The sequence below is a fragment of the Rhincodon typus genome, chromosome 13 (assembly GCF_021869965.1).
Source record: "Rhincodon typus isolate 14 chromosome 13, sRhiTyp1.1, whole genome shotgun sequence".
Lineage (NCBI taxonomy): Eukaryota > Metazoa > Chordata > Chondrichthyes > Orectolobiformes > Rhincodontidae > Rhincodon > Rhincodon typus.
This window is the reverse complement of record NC_063344.1, coordinates 68,111,716-68,130,523: the sequence shown is the minus strand read 5'-3', so window position 1 is coordinate 68,130,523 and position 18,808 is coordinate 68,111,716. Positions and strand designations below refer to the sequence as shown.

General features: G+C 40.8%; 1 protein-coding gene across 1 annotated transcript in view; it reads right to left on the bottom strand.

Annotated features, from left to right (window-relative positions):
• Positions 1 to 18,808, bottom strand: part of LOC109918622 (septin-2) — a 53,529-nt gene that overhangs the window by 21,908 nt on the left and 12,813 nt on the right. The window contains exons 2-5 of the mRNA XM_048604227.1: positions 10,731 to 10,902; positions 6,886 to 6,972; positions 1,186 to 1,309; positions 545 to 679 (exon numbers count right to left, since the gene is read on the bottom strand). Of these exons, the coding sequence (XP_048460184.1) occupies positions 545 to 679; positions 1,186 to 1,309; positions 6,886 to 6,972; positions 10,731 to 10,902 (518 nt within the window). The remainder of the gene's footprint in view (positions 1 to 544; positions 680 to 1,185; positions 1,310 to 6,885; positions 6,973 to 10,730; positions 10,903 to 18,808) is intronic.

The following is an 18,808-nucleotide window of genomic DNA, read 5'->3' as shown; positions in this document are numbered from 1 at the left end:
ATGGTTGGAGGAAAAAAAAAGGACCCTAACTAGATGAACTGTTCTTGCAGAGAAGGGACACAGACACAGCAGGCCAAATGGTCCCCTTCTGTATTGTATCCAATGATTCTATTAACAGATAATGAGAAGTGTTTGCTGACACGCAAATTTAAGCACTGCTGTGGCTCCTAATCTGGAGTTTTCCTTCAATATGCTTGGTTCACTGAAAGGGAGAGAATGTACAACAAAACGATATAGATAATATTTTAATTTTATGGACAGATACCAGACACTCTCATTCTCACTTCAGGAGGCATACTGACCAGGTTATCACTCATGCCAAAAAAGTTTGCGGTTGCATTCACCAAATTTTTCATTCCTGACCAGAGATTAGATGTACAATTGCACAATACTTTAAAAGTTCATTTGATAGTTCGAGCCATGTCAATAATCTGAAGCAAAATGAACATTACAATGACCGAGGCATTCTGCTTCTATACTGCAGTTTTCCTGTGACAGTCAGTATCAAATTATTTTATTACACTGAACCAGGAATCACGCTTACCCATGACCAAAAGGAGAGATGAAATAAAAGCAACAGTGGACCCGGTTATCAATAATATGCCGTCTGTTCAATCCACTTTCATCATGAAGGTACCGCTCAAACTGGTCATCAATATATGAAATAATTGTCTTAAAACTGAAAAATATCAAAACAATGATCAACAAACTGGACAGGGACAAGCAAACCTTCTATAAAAAACTCAAACTTGGAATCCAAGTGATTTACAAGATGTCTACGAGGTGGATATTGCAGCAATTCTTCAAAAGTTACTCAGTATGTCAAATCATATTATGCTCAACATTTACTCCAGAAATCCCAGTAATAAACTGCTACAAGCTGCAGATATGGCAGCCCATGACAGTGCCAATGTCAACAACACCACTGATATATGTACTACAGCTGTCAGCTATTGAAAATAAAACAGGTGTGCATCATTGCGCGAGCAGAGCAGCGGCACCTTTTACATGCAGATTTACAAATCATTAAAAATGGCAGCAAGTGCTCTTAAATATGTAGACTTTTATGACACTTGCAGGACCGCCCAGCTAACAGATCACTAGAAACCAAAACTTAAAAAATTGCTTCTTGAAACTTGGATCACAAAAGCCATTCCAATTGCAATTTACAACAAGCTAGGATACCAGTCCTGGCTGTTGATAGCATCCCCATATCCTGGTGTGTCGACCACAGTCAGGCGCAGCTTCACACCACGCTCCTCAATCTCAACAGTCGAAGCCTCAATCTGGACTGTTCTTTCAATTTTCTCTGCAATAAAGACAAATGCTTATGAGCCACGGTGCGACCAAACTGATGTTTCATTAATAGTGTTTGGGTTTTTCCACATATAACGAGCATTGGAATCAACAGTAGACCATTTGGCTCTTTAATCTTCCTCTGGTCATTGCTGATCAATGTGTTCCAAAGTCCACATTCTAATGCTACACCAATAATCCTTCGCTCCCCTAACAATAATCTTAGCCTTAGATATTCAATGACCCACCTCCACTGCCTTCTGACACTGTGCTCCAAAGTCTCTCAAACTGCAAGAAAAGTTTCCCCTGATCTTTGTCCTACAAATTTTAAAAAAGTGCCCCCTAATCATGGACTCACCCACAAGTGGAAACATCCTATGTCCATTGTGTTAATACATTAGATGACAACAGTCTGGAGGAATGCCTGAGACCTATTAGAATGGAGGGAAAAGGTGATGGATAGATTAAGGGCTTGAATTAGTTACACAAATATGGGGGAATAGTAATCAGTAAATGAGATTATGATTGTAGCTAATTGAAGCTATGCAAGTTTAGACTGGAATTTTGTTTAAATCATTATCTTTTGGAGTAGAACATTGGCAGAGAATGGCTCATTGGTAACACTACAAAAGGAAGAACTGTAACTAAATAGAAATGAGGACAAAACACTTATAATTGAGAGGTGAAGAGAATTTGGGATTTACAATAACTAAATCAACCCCAGAAGAAATGTTCAGGGTATAGTTGATTTATGTAGGGCTCTTGTGGTGCAGTGCTGGTATCCTTAACTCTGAGGCAGGAGCCCAGGTCCAAGTCCCACCTGCTCCACAGAGGTGTATGAACAGTTATTGTCATCAGAGAGTAAAAAAATTAGAAGACAAAGCTAACAGCATTAAAACTGCTTTGGCAACTTAATCATCTATCTTCTACAAGATTAAAATTTTCAGCAAAGGATGCAGAAATAAAAGGAAGAGAAAGGTACTAGTGATAGATGTGAGATTTGAAAGAAATACTGAAGGACAGTAATCACAACAAATAGTATGTCTGCCCCGCAGAAAGAGTATTGATGGTCGAGCAATGGAGTTACGGGCATGGGATAAAGAAATCAAACATTTTATGTCTTTGTAGATTTGGCAACCCTATTGGTCAGTTAACAATAATACATAGGAGAGATAAGAAAATAAATTTTGGACAAGGTGATGCAAAAGGGAGTAGGGACCAGACTGGGGGTGGGGCTGGGAGAGCGGGAGAGCGCGAGAGCCAGCGAACTTACAGAGGCCTAAATGTGAGCATTACAATTTGACTTATGTTAGCAGAAAGACTTTTTACAAATGGAGTATGTGAATAGAACCATGCAGTGGCAGACAAATTGTTCAAAATGCTGGGAGATCAGCCAAACTTAAAAAAAACAAACAAAAAACTTCCACTATCAAAAAAAAAAAAAACTTATCTGCACAAACGTGGGCTGTACATGCTAAGAATTTTTTGCAGATAGTGGAAGACTACAGTCCATACGAGTTAGTTTGTTGAGAATCTTCAAATCACATCAGCAATATTGATCAGTTTCCAGGTTGGAAAGGTGCTACAATTAATTGAAAAGACCGCAAACAGGAGAATGGCTTTCATGAAAGCTAAAGGTTCAAAGAATTTAGTGAGCCTCAAGGAGGAAGGCAAGGCCATCAGAATCATTTTCAATTTGGGGGCAACAGGAGCGTGGGGCGAGTCGAGAGCAAGGGTGAGTTTTAAAGAATGGAGGTACCCCAAAAAAGGTTACTGGCAACGACAGAAAGATAATAATTGTAAAGCATGGGAATCAGATTGTTTGGGTACACTCTTCAAGATTACTTGGTATGGATTACATAATTTCAAAATCTAGAGGAATTATAGAAAATAGTGAGGCACCAGGTACTTCTCATATCCAAACGTTGCACAGACAAGAATATCAAACTGACAATTTACTAAAATTGCTGGAGAAACTCAGCAGGTTTGAAGCACGTGTGGACACAGAGTTAATATCATGAGTCTAATACGACTTCTTCAGATCTGAAAAGGGTTAGAAAATGGTGGCTTTTATACTTTTGACACAGGCAGAGGAGCAATGAGGGAAACTGGTGCTGTAGTAATTCAGTACAGAAGACAAAGGGATTGCTAATTGTGGTGAAAGCAGAGACGTAAAAAACGGATAGAAATTAAAGCTATGGAAGGGAGAAAATGGATCCTCTCGCCGAGAGCCACGCAAAACAAGAGGGTGGGGGGGAATGGGTTGGAGGAGAAAGGATAGACAGTTGAACTACGTTACTTTAGTGAAAAGTTAGCATTAGTCTCAGATCAGAAGTCTTGGGGATAAAAGATTGAAGAGGTTTCTGAAAACTGAGAACATTGAACCTCAGGTTCACTATTCCTTCTTCCTGGAGCTACCTGCAATTCCAGTCTAAAAGTTAAAATCACAAGTGACGTAAACCTAAGATGTTAGATACATGAACGCTGATGAGTGTAGTGTACAAATTGTATTTTGGGTACAAAACAAATACTGATTTTCTTTTAATTTAATTTAATTTAAGAAATGATTTGGGATTAATGAGATTATACTAAGTGTTTTACAAAATCTTTGAATTTGTACAAGTAGATGGTTTAGTTCATTATATTTTGTCTTTGTTTCTTTTAATAAATTTCTTATTGTTAAAGCAAAATGTACAACAATGTTCATGTTTCAGCGACAGACCATTTAGTTAAAAATAAAACAAAAACAAACCAAAGCATGGCTTGATAGGACAAGTTTCATTCTGAGATCTTACTTGCCCAAAGTAACATTATAATTCTGGAGGTCAAAGTAGAAAGATGGGAGTAAAGAAATCTCAGTGTAATCTTGAACAGCAGGTCCAGGAGCAAACATGCCCTCAAAAGAGGCCACAAACCATTGAAAGAAATCATATTGATAGGAGGAGAGAGCTAGAACAGCAGATAAAAGCAAAACTAAAGCATGTGGTTCAACAAGAACAAGAAACAATACAAACTAGGATTCTCATCAGGACCAGAAGCCCAAGCGGTCCGGAAGTCAGAATCAATATACATATCACAGAAAGAGGCTCTTTGGCTCATTGTATCTGTTCCGGTTAAACATCTGTCTATTCTAATCCCATTTTCCAACATTTAGCCCTGTACGTTACAAGCGCTCATTTAAATACTACCTAAAATGTTTGAGGGTTCTTGTCTCTACCACCCTTTTAGGTGGAGTTCCAGAGACTTGCAACTCTCCAGGTTCTCAAATCCCCTCAAAACCCCCTGCTCCTTCCCTTAAAACTGTGTCTCCAGTTAATGACTCCCCTAAGGGGAAAGTTTTTTTTTCTAAATAAAACCTCTAAACTGCCTACACCCTTCAGAACTTTGTACACCTCAATCAGGGGTCCCTTCAGCCTTCCCCACTGTAAGGAAAAGCCTCTGATGAAGGGTCTAGGCCCAAAACGTCAGCCTTTCTACTCCTATGATGCTGCTTGGCCTGCCGTGTTCATCCAGCTCTGCACCTTGTTGTCCCAGCTTATCTAGTGTCTCTTCGTAGCTGAATTGCTCCAGCCTAAGCAACATCCTGATGGTGAATCTCCTCTGCACCCGCTCTAGTTCAATTACATCCTTCCTATAGTGTGGCAGCCAGAACTGCACACAGTAGTCCAGCTCTGGCCTGACTAGTATCATGCACAAGTCTGTCACAACCTCCTTGCTTCTGTATTCAATTTGGACCAAAAGGTAAATATTCCATTTGCCTTCATAACCACCTTGTTTATTACTGTACTATTGCCTTCAAGGATCTGCTGAAATTCACACCCAGTAGTTTTAAATCCTCCATTTCCTGTGGAGTGAGGGCAGTGAATTTGAAAACATTGTTATAAATGGACTCAAAACCCATTCATCCCAATTCTTTTTTTGCTCTGTGCATTAATGATCCTTAATAATACATTGATGAGTTGCTCAGCAGCTGCGTTAGGGAACTCTTAACTGCAACAAATTTGAAAAACAAAATTTCCAAACTAGCTCAGGATAAAGGAAGATTCTAAGAGCACAAGAGGAGTAGCTAATTTGAGTGCAAGGTGAAAAAAAATTCTGATTTGTACTAATCTCCAGTTTTGTTAATAGCACAAAAGTAAGGTCACAGTAATTCGAGTTACAGTAAGTAAGTAAGTAACTTAAAAGTTAAAGTCATGACCAAGTGGAAAGTCCACTTTGTGGCATGTGGGGAGCAGTGGACAATTCCTAGATGAGCCCACGTGCATGACATGTCACTAGCTGCACAAGGTGAAGCACTGGGTTTCAGAGCTTGAGCAGATGCTGTCACTGAGATGCATCTATGAGGCAGAGGACTACGTGGATACCATGCTCAGAGAGGTGGTTACACTGCAAGCTGGGGGAAGGACAAACAGGCAGATACTGCAGAAGACCCCAGAGGAATCCCGCTCACTAACTTGTTTCCCATTTTGTACATCAGGGAGCTGATGGATCCTTGAACGAGTGTAGCAAGAGCAAAGGCTGTGGCATCACGGCTGGTCCAGCTGTACAGGTGGGGAAGAGGAGTAGAAGGACAGTACTGACAAGGAATTCTTTAGTTTTGGGAATAGACAGGCACGCGATTCCAAGACAATTGTCGCTTCACTGGTGCTATGGTCAGTGATATCACAGGAGAGTGAACAGGCAGAGATCATAGTCCACATTGGTATGAGGGGAAAGGGCGATACGGTCTTGCAACTGGAATTTAGGGAGCTAGGTAGAAAATTACTACTTTAGGAGGTCCTGTTTGCCAATCTTCGGATTATTTCCAGTGCCACATACAGATGAGTACAGAAATGGGAAGACATGACTGATGACTGTGTGGCTGGGAAGATGGAGCAGAAAGGAGAGCTTTTGATTCCTGAAGTGACTCTGGGGAAAACAGCACCTGTACAGAACCAGGACTGAACTCTTTGTGAAGCGTCTTGCTAGTGCTGGAGGAACAAAATACAGAATGATTCCAGGGGCAGTTATAAGGATAGATTGGAGGGGTTGGGTTTGATTTCCTCAGAGAGGAGACAGCTAAGAGGAGATATGATAGTTTGCAAAACCATGGTCAGAGTGGTTGGGGAGAAACTGTTGCCACTTCTAAACAGATCAATAACCATAAAGCAGAGTTTTAAAGAAGTTAAGAGGTGAGGAAAAGTGCTTTCACATAGCAAGTAGATAGAGTATGGAATGAACTGACTGGAAATTCACTCAGGCATTCAAGGTTGTGTTTGATGATTATTTAAACAAAAACAACGTGCAGGGTTACAGGGGAAGAAAAAAGATTGACATTAAGTTAAACTGCTCAGAAAGCCAGTGGGCCAAATGGCCTCCTTCTGCACTCTAATATTTCAGATTCTGTGATCTGTCCAGCACACAAATCTAACAACTAATACTAACATGACAGCTCATGAGAAAAACTCCTCTTCCCCTCTCCTCAGAAACTAATATCAAATCAGATCCCCCACATGTAACCAACATTTCTCTCAGCTCAAACACTGTTTGAATAATGTGTATGTGTGTTTAACGATACAGTTACATAAAGGTACATCAGCAGCACCTTACCTGCAGCTCCAGGTATAACTCTCTCAGGATAGAGGTCAGTCAGAAAGAGGCTGTTTATTAACGTCGATTTGCCCAAGCCAGACTCACCTACATATAAAACAAACAAGTTAAAATAGATGATAATCAGACTTCTAGGAAAACTGAACTACATTCATCAGTGCATACAGTTGCTGCTTAAAATTTACAACTTTCACACAGATTGTTGAGAAAAATCAAGCAACTGAAAATCTACAAGTTGGAATTCTGCAGGCCAAAATAATAACTGTTGTCTTGTTTTCAAACTCCAAGCAGTCCACATGGAATTCCCAAGTGACAGCTGCAAGATTCTACATCAAATCTACAGAAGGCAGTTTGATGGCCCTCAAGTTTATATAGAAATCATAACTGCTCATCTAAACTTATTGCCCGACTGAAGCCTATTATAAAGTCCTCAATGCATTCTAAAGAACTTTGTAGGAACTAGACTGGGTAAATGGGAATCATTTTTGGAAAATGATCACAATGATAGTTACAATGTTGCCTTGTGGTTTCTTCTGATGTTTAGTGATAACGTCAATGACTTTTGGTTTAGATGCAGAGTGTAGCCCCCTGCTAAATACTTCTTAAAATTATATCACAACCTTGGAACTTCATGTTTGTTTGAAATTCAGCCATCAATCAGTAATCAAAGGTAAACATTAATAGAAAAATATAAATAGTCCAGTCTGCAAGTTAAGCGGCAAATGAAATTTAATAAATCTGATCAGTATTGTTGGGGTGAATGGGTGGGTGCTTTATGCATTTGTGTTTCTTCATAATCCCTCTGAAAGGCAGTGCATGGTTCTCCAAAGGACTGACAATTAGGTGTCAATATTTGAAACCAGGTATAAACTTCCATCAGCCTTAGGATTTGCAATTGTTGGTAGAGTGTATTTCTTTTAATCTTCACTCAGACATGTTTTGTTTAGCATATATGCCACCTCTGTGCATGTGCACTATGTGAAATCAAGGAAAATCTAGTAAGAGTAGGCACATTCAGCCCCGAGAACCTGGTCTGCCATTTAATACAATCATGGCTAATTTCATGTCAGTCTCAACTCTACTTTCCTGCCCAGTTTCTATAACCCTTTAACCCATTACTAGTCAAAATCTCCTCAAATTTATTCAAGGTCCCAGCATCTGCCACACTGAGGTAGTGAATGCACAGATTCATGATCCTTTGAGAGAATTAATTATCTGTTTTAAATCTGCCATTATCCTAAAACTATGACCTCTTGTTCTAGATTGCCCAGGAGAGAAAACTTTGTCGATACATCCACTTTATTATTGGCCTTTAGCATCTTATACACCTGAATTAGATCTTTCATTCTTGTAAACCCCAGAGAGTTACTTCACTACCTAAATTTCCATCCTCCCATCAGAAGCACACTTGGAGTACTGGTGCTCAATCCAGTCATGCCAATGCACTTCACAAATGCAGGCCACTGTAAACCAAGGCACTTTATACTGTTGTAATCGCTTCGAATTGTATTTTTTTTCCCCCCCAAATTAATGGCCTATGCCAGCTATGGCAGGGTCCCATGCGCAGAGTTCATCTCATAGCTGTGGAATACAACATTGAAGGAGAAATTCTATCCTACTGAAGAATTATGCTGTGGATTTGAGAACAGAAAGGCTGGGTGAGGAATTCAGTCCAAGACAGACTAGCTAAGATCAGAAACTCAAAATTGATTTTTCTTCCTCTCTTAGCTCTAGCAAGTTGAACAAAGTGGCCTCCGAATGCGACACCATAAAAAATGCCTCCTTCACTGCAGCATTGAAGATTGACTAGGATGTCAGAGATAGAAGTTCAGACATCAGTGTTTATCTCAAGGCTACACGTGAACAAAGGCCCAGAGAAGGTACAGAAGTGATAAAAGATTTGTAGCCAAAGCTGAAATTGTGAACCAAGCTACACAACATTCTACACATCACCAACACATGCAGATCTTCACTGTAATCAATACTCAGTTTTAAAAACTGCATAGAGAACGTACCACTAGGCAAAAATGCATAAAACTGAGTGTGTAGTACTCATAATTTAGATTATGTTTATTAGCCTCAGAACCCTTGAAAGTACAGAGGATCAGAAGAACCTTGAGTGTACATGTCTACAAATACTTGACAATGACAGGACAGGTGTATAAGTTGGTTAAGACATATGGGATACTGATATTCAATGCCTCTGCTAACAAAGGCAAGAGCAGGGAGGTAATTGTGGCAAGAAATCAGAGTTAATATTTTGGGTCCAGGACCTTCCTCAGAACTGGTGGTAGCTAGGAAAAAAGTTGTTTTTTCTGCTGAAGACATTTTTTTTGGGGGAGCTGTTTGTGGGAGGGGTGTGTTTAAAATGATAAGTAGAGGTAGAGCTCAAATACAGACAAGGACAGCTGGACAGAATGGAATGAATAAGGGTTAGCTTAGGAGAATGAATAGCTACTAATGGAGGACTGTAGACTGGTGTCAACACGCTAGCTTGTCCCTTGGGAACTCTACAGCCTTCTTGACTCAATAACAAGTTCAATAATTTTAGGGCTTGAGGCACCTTCTCCCATGTCCTTAACCCAATCCCCACACACCAGGCCTTGTTATCACAGGAGCTGCTATTAACACAACTCATTATTAGCCACTAATAGTCCCCATTCATAGCTATTCATTCTCCTAGGCTGTTTTTATTCACTCCTTTGTCTGTCCAACTGTTCTTCTCACTCTTCAGGCTCTATCTCCACCTATTGTTTATGCCTTACCCCCTCCCCCCACCTTATCTTCTGCATTAAAAAACACTTTCCTAGCTACCATCCATTCGGAGGAAGGGTCACTGGGCCTGAAATGTTAACTCTGATTTCTGTCCACAAATGCTGCAAGACCTGCTGAGATTTTCCAAGAATTTCTGATTTTGATCCTTCCTTTTACATTCAATTCCTGTCATAGAAAGCATAGCATTCCACTAGCCCACTACTGACTTGCTTAACTGCATGTTAACTTTGTCACTTGTACATTATAACACGTAGAACCCTCTGCATCTTCAAATTCTGTAGTGCTTTGTTGAAGTAATATTCAGCCTTTCTTTGTTTAATCTTCCTGCCAAAATGAACAATTTCATATTTCCCCACATTATATTCCACCGACCACATTTTTGCCCACTCAACTTGTGTGCAGCTGTATGTTCTCTTCACAACATACTTTCCTTCCCATCTTTGGCTCATCTGCAAATGTAACAATCATGCCTACACTCTCCTCACCCAAGTCATTGATATAAATCAGTGCTCCCCAACACACTCAGATTTTGGGAATCCCTGGTATAAACCGTATAAAGCAAAGACCAATGTGGATTCAACTCATTGCCATCTGCAAATAAAAACTCCATTTCGGCATGCTTTCAGTCAGACAGACGGCCAATCACCTTAACCTCACTGTTCTGATGGATTCTGAGAAAGGAATGACAAGACAAAGTGGAGAACATAAAAATTAAACTAAACAGCAGAGAGCTAGAGCTAAATGTATTCGTTCATATATCTGCCCTGATGATCTCACTCCTGTCCAGAACATACTGACAGATGAGCTGTTAAACAATAGAGCTATTGATTAACTCTAACCCCAGATCAGGGGGCAACACCAGAAATTCATGTCCAATAGAACATTCCTTGTATTAAATCTAGAGCAAGGAATTGTCCAATGGTAGAATGAGCCTCAATACTTCCAAATCTGACAATGAGACACCTTGTCTACGGGACAAGAAAACCCTCAGTTGCTCATCCCAACATTAGAAAAGAACAACCTTTACAGAAATACTGAAACTCAAGAAAAATAAAAAAAAACAAACTTACCAACTACCATGAGTGTGAATTCAAACCCCTTCTTCACAGATTTGCGATGCACCTGATTAGGGAGATTGGCAAATCCCACATAGCCAGGAGTCTCTGGATTTGAGAACTGAGCTTGCTGCTGCTGCTGCTGCTGCTGTTGTAACAGTTGTTGTTGCTGCTGTTGCTGTAGCATCTGTAAAACATTAGTTTACATAAAATTAGAAACTGCTGTGGTTCCACATGAAATCAATCTTTTAGCATCCACCTTCACAAAATGTGGTTCCAAAAATCATTTGCTAATTTCCTGTAAATCCACAGCAAATCCTCCTTGGTCCAACTGCTGTAAATCATGACCTTAATGAATTTACTGTTCTTGTAATTCTTTGCCTCTTTTTTCCCAAACCCAAGATTAATGCATTAAATTTAACAAAGAACTTGAAACTTAAGCAAATTGAAAGATTTTCATGGCACAGTTCAGTTACAAGGAATTCAACACTTGTGGATTGAAGAACATTTGAAAACATTTGGTTTGTATCTAACAGTTGTTCAACTTGGAGAATCCAAAGGGATTCTACAAATATACTAAGGACAAAAAAAGTGTAACTAGGGAGAGAATAGGGACCCTTATAGATCAGCAAAGCTGCATATGTGTGGAACCACAGGAGATGGGGAAGGTACTAAATGAGTAATTTGCATCAGTGATTAATGTGGCAAAGGATATGGAAGATAGAGAACGTGGGGAAATAATTAGCCACATCTTGAAAAATGTCCATTTTACAGAGGTGGTACTGCTGGACAGTTTAAAACGCAAAGGTGGATTAATCCTCAAGACTTGTTCAGGTGTACCCCAGAACTCACTGGGAAGCGAGAGAAGTGTTTGCTGGGCACCTTGCTGAGATATCTGTATCATCAATAGCCATCAGGTGAGGTGCTGGAAGACTGGAGGTTGGCTAACGTGGTGCCATTATTTATGGAATGTGGTAAGAAAAAGCCAATGAACTACAGGCCACTCAGCCTGCCAACAGTGGTGGGCAAGTTGTTAGAAGGAATCCTGAGGGACAGGACTTACAGATATTTGGAAAGGCAAGGACTGATTAGGGATAGTCAACACGGCTTTCTGTGTGGGAATTCGTGTCTCATTAACTTGATTGAGTTTTGTGTTTGAAGAAGTAACAAAAGGGGATTGATGAGTGGAGAGCGGTGGATGTAATCTATACAGACTTCAGCAAGGCATTTGACAAGGTTGCTCATAGTAGACTGGTTAGCAAGGTTAGACCTTATGGAATACAGGGAGAAATAGCCATTTGGATACAGAATTGTCTTTGTCTTTTTCCTTCAAGCTAGAGGGTGGTTGTGGAGGGATGCTTTTCAGACTAGAGGCCTGTGACCAGCAGTGTGCCACAAGGATCAGTGCTGGGTCCACTGCTTTTTGTTATTTACATAAATGATTGGATGCGAAACATAGGAGGTATGGTTAGTAACTTTGCAGATGACACCAAAATTACAGGTGCAGTGACAGCAAAGAAGATTACCTCAGAGTACAATGAGATCTCGATCAGATGGGCCAATGGGCTGAGGAGTGGCAGATGGAGTTTAATTTAGATAAATGAGAGGTGCGGCATTTGGAAAGGCAAGTCAGGGCAGGACTTATACACTTAATGGTAAGGTCCTAGGGAGTGTTGCTGAACAAAGACCTTGGATTACAAGTCCATAGTTCCTTGAAAGTGGAGTCACAGATGCACAGGGTAGTAAAGGCAGCATTTGGTACGCTTGCCTTCATTGGTTGGTGCATTGAACATACGAGTTGGGAGTTCACTCCTCGGCCCATTGGCCCATCTGATCAAGATCCTGTTGAACTCTGAGGTAACATTCTTTGCTGTCCACTACACCTCCAATTCTGGTGTCATCTGCAACCTTCCACTGCCACCCTCTGTCTTCTTCCTTCAAGCCAGTTCTGTATCTAAATGGCTAGATCTCCCAGCATTCCATGAGATCTAACCTTGTTAACCAGTTTACCATGAGCAACCTTGTCAAATGCCTTGTTGAAGTCCATATAGATTCCTTCTAACAACTTGCCCACCACTGTTGGCAGGCTCAGCAGTCTGTAGTTCATTGGCTTTTCCTTACCACCTTTCTTAAATAATGGCACCATGTTAGCCAACCTCCAATCTTCCAGCACCTCACCTGTGGCGATCGACGATACAAATATCTAAGCAAGGGCTGAGCAATCACTTCCCAGGGATTTTTCCACCTGGATGCGTTTTAAGGCATCCAGCACCACCTCCTTTTACAAGATGTTGCTATTTATTTCCCCACGTTCTGTATCGTCCATAGCCTTCTCCACTGTAAGCAATGATGCAAAATACTCATTAAGCATCTCCCCTATCTCCTGCGGTTCCACACATAGGTGGCCTTAATGATCTTTAAGAGGCCCTATTCTCTCCCTAGTTACCCTTTTGTCCACAACATATTTGTGTAAAACTGTACAATCCACGAGGGGACAAATGCTCAGGGATTGCTTTTTTTTTTGCCCACGTACAAGTCTCTACCGTACAGCTTTGTATTTCTACATTTGAAAATGCAACAGCCCATCTAATCAGAGATACGAATCAGCTATACTTTTGCAACTTCAGTTTGAGCTAAGTACCTCTACTTAAATAAGTCTATTCTTAAGTACCGAAATATTATCCCATATCTACAACTGATGAAAATCATGGATCCTGACAGCAGGGCTGTGCATTTCAAGCCTGACATGAATCAGCCTCAGAATGTTACTGCAGGAGTATTTTTGGGTCCTCAGCTGTTTTGCCTTTGGTCTTGCTGTCATAAGAACAGAAGTGGAAATGATCACTTATGAACGGTGTTCAATTCCATTTGGTACTCCTTAAAATGAAGCTCATGCAGCAAGGTCTGGACAACATTCAGGCCTGGGCTAATAAAACAGCAAATAACATCAACAAACAAATACTAGACACTGATCATTTCCATAGAGAAAATTTAATCACCTCCACTTAACATGAAATGGCTGAATCCCTCAACATCTTGTTGTTGATATTAACCAGGAACTTAACTGAACCAACCATGCAAATACCCATGGCTGCCAGTGCAGGTCAGAGACAGTTATTTTTCAGCAAATAACTCAAATTTGCCAAAGTCTGCCAGCCAGGGTTGTGATTCAATAAGCTCCACTTTGCCCAAGTGTGACTCCAACAACACGAGATGCTCAACACCATCTAGAACATAACGGTCTATATGATTGACACTGCCCAAATTAAGCACCCACTTCTTCCACTGTGTGCTATCAAAAAGATAGCAACAAGACTCCCTACACTGCCCTAAACCCACAACTTCTACCGTCCCAGAGTACTTGTAAATTCTCAAGTCACAGACCATCCTGCCTTAAAACAACATCACATTGCGTTAGAATTTCCTTCGATATGGGTGTCAAAATTTAATTAAAATGTGAACTTATTTGAAATGCACTTGAAGAGCAAAGACCTAGTGGGCTTAGCACCAAAAGGTGAAGTTAAATCCATAGTTTTTCCTCGACTAGCACGGATAAAGTAGGCTGAATAGGCTCTCTGGTAAAAATTCCAATATTTCTTGACTACTGTGGGTGTACCTCCACTACATGGACCGCAGCAGTTCAAGGAAGTGAACTACACTTTTTCAAGAACAGAGTGTGTAAACAGTGGCCTTATCAGCAAGATCTGGGAAAGCATGTCACATGCACGTGAGGGCTAGAGTAGGACAGAAATGTGACAGCAGGAGAGGTCTAACTCAGGTTATTAAGATTCTGAAGGGGTTTGAAAAGGTACATACAGAGAAAATGTCAACACTTTACTGGTAGTGGGGAGAAACAGAGAGCAATGACTTTACATTTATACCAACAATGGATTCAGGTCTAAATGCTTCAAAGTAAGTGAAGAGAATATAGAATTTATTACATAGTGTATTTCAGACAAATGATAGATGCATTCATGGGGAATCTAGGGAAGCACGAAGAAAGAAAGAAACAGATATGTTGATGGGGTTCAAAGAGGTGGCGAGGAAAGATGTCCATTTGATTCAAAAGCATCAGCAGTAAACCAAAAGGAATGAATGAGTTTTTAAATATTGTGACATGTGTCATTGGTTGGTTGACAATAATACCCGGTCCTTTTCAACTTGATTTAGTGATGGTGCTTCTCCCAACTTTGCAATCCTCATATTAGTAATACTCCAAGTAGTGTTATGGGGAATTCTAGATATTGACCCAGGAGATAAAATCAACAGTATGACAGATCCATATCAGAAGCTGTGGAACTCTGTGATGGTGTCCACCACACTGCAGTCTAGTCTTTCATGGGAGGAGTCGCATGCAAGTGAGGTGTCAAAGCTAACATGGTATAACAGAGTGCATCGTACAGATTGTACACTACAGATGTATTTTGCATTTTGAGCTTAAGAGAACAAAGAGAACCCAGCAGCACTTGTGCCAATCAGGCAACATACTGGTCCTAGATGGTGACAAGCTTCTTGCATATACCTGCACCAATCCACTTAAATGGCAACTCAATTTTTCCATCTTGTAGACAAAAGAGCTTTAGTTAGCCATCCAGTGCAGATTACCAAGCCTCCAGGTCTGCTCTTGGAGATGGTGTTTAAAGTAGCTGTTGTAGAATGATGGGCGAGGCTACGGTGATATTGCTGAAGGGCAGGGCAGGTAATTTATTTAAAATGGACAATTTTACTTTTTCAAACACCCTTCAACTTTAGTTTTGCTCAGGCTCCATGGGATCTCATTCAATTGAATAAAGTCCAACTACACTCACCATTACTCTGCCGCTCAGTTCTTGTGTACATGTCCGGATCCAAAGTTGTCACAAGCTGCTGGATGGAACTAAGTAGCATTGACAGAAACTAAATCTGCTGATGACTATCCATTTATCGAGAAAATATTTATGCTACTACTGACAAAACCTCTATGATCTTTAATTCTATTTTACATTCCCTAGTTATGATTTTATATTGGCTTTGACAGTTCCAAGTTCATCTCAGTTTGAAAGCAAAACATTTCGGCAATTTGAAATAAACAGAATTTGATGCAAATACTGGCAAGGTCTAAAAATGTGCAAGGAGAGAGAAACAGAGTTAATGTCCCAGGTCAATAACCTTTTGTCAGAACTGGAAAAAGCTAAACAGCAACATTTTCCAGTTCTGACAAAAGGTTACTGAACTGTCAATAGAAGGCCACAGGACCATAAGACGTAGGAGCAGAATCAGGCCCATCGGGTCTGCTCCACCTTTCCATCATGGCTGATATTTCTCAGCCCCATTCTTTCGCCTTGTCCTCGTAATCCTTGATCACCCTACCAATCAAGAATTTGTCTTAAATACACTCAACAAACTGGTCTCCACAGTTTTCTGCAGCAATGAGTTCCACAGATTCACCTCCCACTGGCTGAAGAAATTCCTCCTCATCTCAATTCTGAAGAGTCATCCCTTCACCTGAAGGCTCTGCCCTCTGGTCCCAGTCTCCTCCCTAGTGGAAACATCTTCACCATGTCCACTATTCAGATCTCTCTGACTTCTCCAAAACATACAGTATTCTGTACGTTTCAGTTAGATTCCCTTGAAATCCTTCTAAATTCCAGAGTCCTCAATTGCTCATATGACAAGGCCCAATTCCCAGGATCGTTCTTGTAAATCTTCACTGGACCCCCAATGTCAGCACATCCCTCTTTAGATATGGGGCCCAAAATTGCTCTCAATATTCCAAATGCAGACTGACAAGAGCCTCATACAACCTCAGCATTACATTTGTCCTCATCTTCTAGCCCTCTTGAAATGAACGCTAATATTGCATTTGCCTCCCTAACTGCCAAATGAACCTGCACGTTGGCCTTAAGAGAATCCTGAAAGAGGGCACCCAAGTCCTTTTCTGCTTCAGATTTCCAAAGCCTTTCCTTGTTTAGAAAATTGTCCACTCCCTTATTCTTCCTACCAAAGTGCATAACTTCACACTTTCCAACATGGTATTCCATGTGCCACATCTTTGCCCACCGTCCCAGCCTGTACAAATCCTTCAGCAGCCTCCCTGCTTCCTCAACACAAACTGCCTCTCCACCTATCTTTGTCATCTGTAAACTTAGCAACAAAGCCCTCACTTCCTTCGTCCAGATTGTTAATGTATAGCTGCAGTCCTAACAATGACCTATGCAGAACTCCACGAATTAGCAGCTGCCGTCCTGAAAAAGACCCCTTTATCCCCGCACTGCTTTCTGCCAGTTAGCTAATCTTCTTATGCCAGTATCTCGGCCTGAACACCATGGGCTCTTATCTTATTTAGCAGCCTTGAGGTGTTTTGTCAAAGGCCTTATGCAAATCCAAATAAATCATGTCTACTGGCTCCCCTTTGAAGAGGTAATGAGCAAGTTTGACAAAGAATTCTAACAGATTTGTCAAGCATGGCCTTCCCTCGATGAAGCCAAGCTAACTGAGCCCTATTTTACCATACGCTGCCAAGTACTCCACTATCTCACCCTTAATAATGGACACTATAATCTAACCAGAGATCACGCTACTCAGCCAATAATTTCATCATCTACCTGCCTCCATGCTTAAAACAGGGATGTAACATTAGGAATTTTCCAGTTCTCTGGGATCATTCCCTAACTCAAGTGATTCCTGAAAGATCACCACTAATGCATCCACAATACCAACTCTCCTTCAAAAGCTGGGGGCATAGTCCATGCTGGTCCAGATGATTTATCTGCTTTTAGACCTTTCAGTTTTCCAGCACTACCTCCTAAGTGGTAGCTGCTACACTCACCTCTGCCCCCTGACTCTCGAAGTTCTGGTATGCTGCTGGTATCTTCCAACGTGAAAACAGATGCAAAATACTCATTCAGTTCTTCTGCCATTTCTTTGTTCCCCACTACTTCTCCAAAGTAATTTTCCAGCAGTCCAAAATCCATCTTGCCCCTTACCTTTTAGATAGCTACAAGAAAATCTTGTAATCTTCTTTTCTATTACCAGCTAGCTTTCCCTCATTTTTCATCTTCTCCTCCCTTAATGCTTTTTCAGTTATCCTCTGCTGGTTTTCAAAGGGTTCCTAAACCTTTGGCTTCCCACTAATCCACCACGATGTATGCTTTACAGTCTGCCTATATGCTGTCGCTAACATCCCCAGTCAGCCATGCTTGCCCGCCCTTAGTATGTTTCTTCTTCTTGGGGATGAATTTCTGCTGTGCCTCCCAAATTACCTTCTGAAACCCCTGCTGTTGCTGCTGTCTGCTAGGCTCCCCTTCCGAACAGTTCTAACTAGCTCCTCTCTCAATTCTTTGTAGTTTATTTTTACTCAATTGTTATATTGTTACATCTGATTCCAGCTTCTTCCCTAATCAAGTTTTCCTTATTACATATCAAATGGAGAATTCACTGTTCCCCAGTGGACTCTACCACAAGCTGCTCCAAAGAACTATCTCAGACATTCCACAAATTCTTTTTCTTTGGATCTGCTACTAACCTAATTTTCTCAGTCCATCTGCATATTGAAGCTTCCATGATTATTGTAATACTGCCTTTCTTACATGCCTTTTCTATCTCCTGATTTATTTGCTGCCCCATATCCTGACTATTGCAGGAGGCCTGTACATAGGGTGTACTCCCATCAGGGTCCTTTTTACTCCCTTTAAGGTTCTTCAGCTCTACCTACAGATTCTATGCATTCCCACCTTATAATCGCTTCATGGTATAGATTTAAAATTTCATTTAATTTCTTATCAACAAGGCAACCCCATCCCCTCTACCCATCTTTCTGTCCTTTTGACAGGATACAAATCCTCAGATCTTTAGTTCCCAACCCTGATCCCCTTGCAGCCACGTCTCTGATACACGTACTGTACATACTAATTTTTATCTGCACTACAGGCTCATTTACCTTGTTTTGTATACTGTGCCATTGAAATACAATACCCATAGTTTGACAATGACTGTCTCTACACACACACACACACACTTTACCATTGGTACTTTTGTGGACCACAACAACCGGATCTTTCCCCTCCGACTCCAAGTTCCTCTGCAGCCCAAATAGGATTTCCTGAACCTAGGCA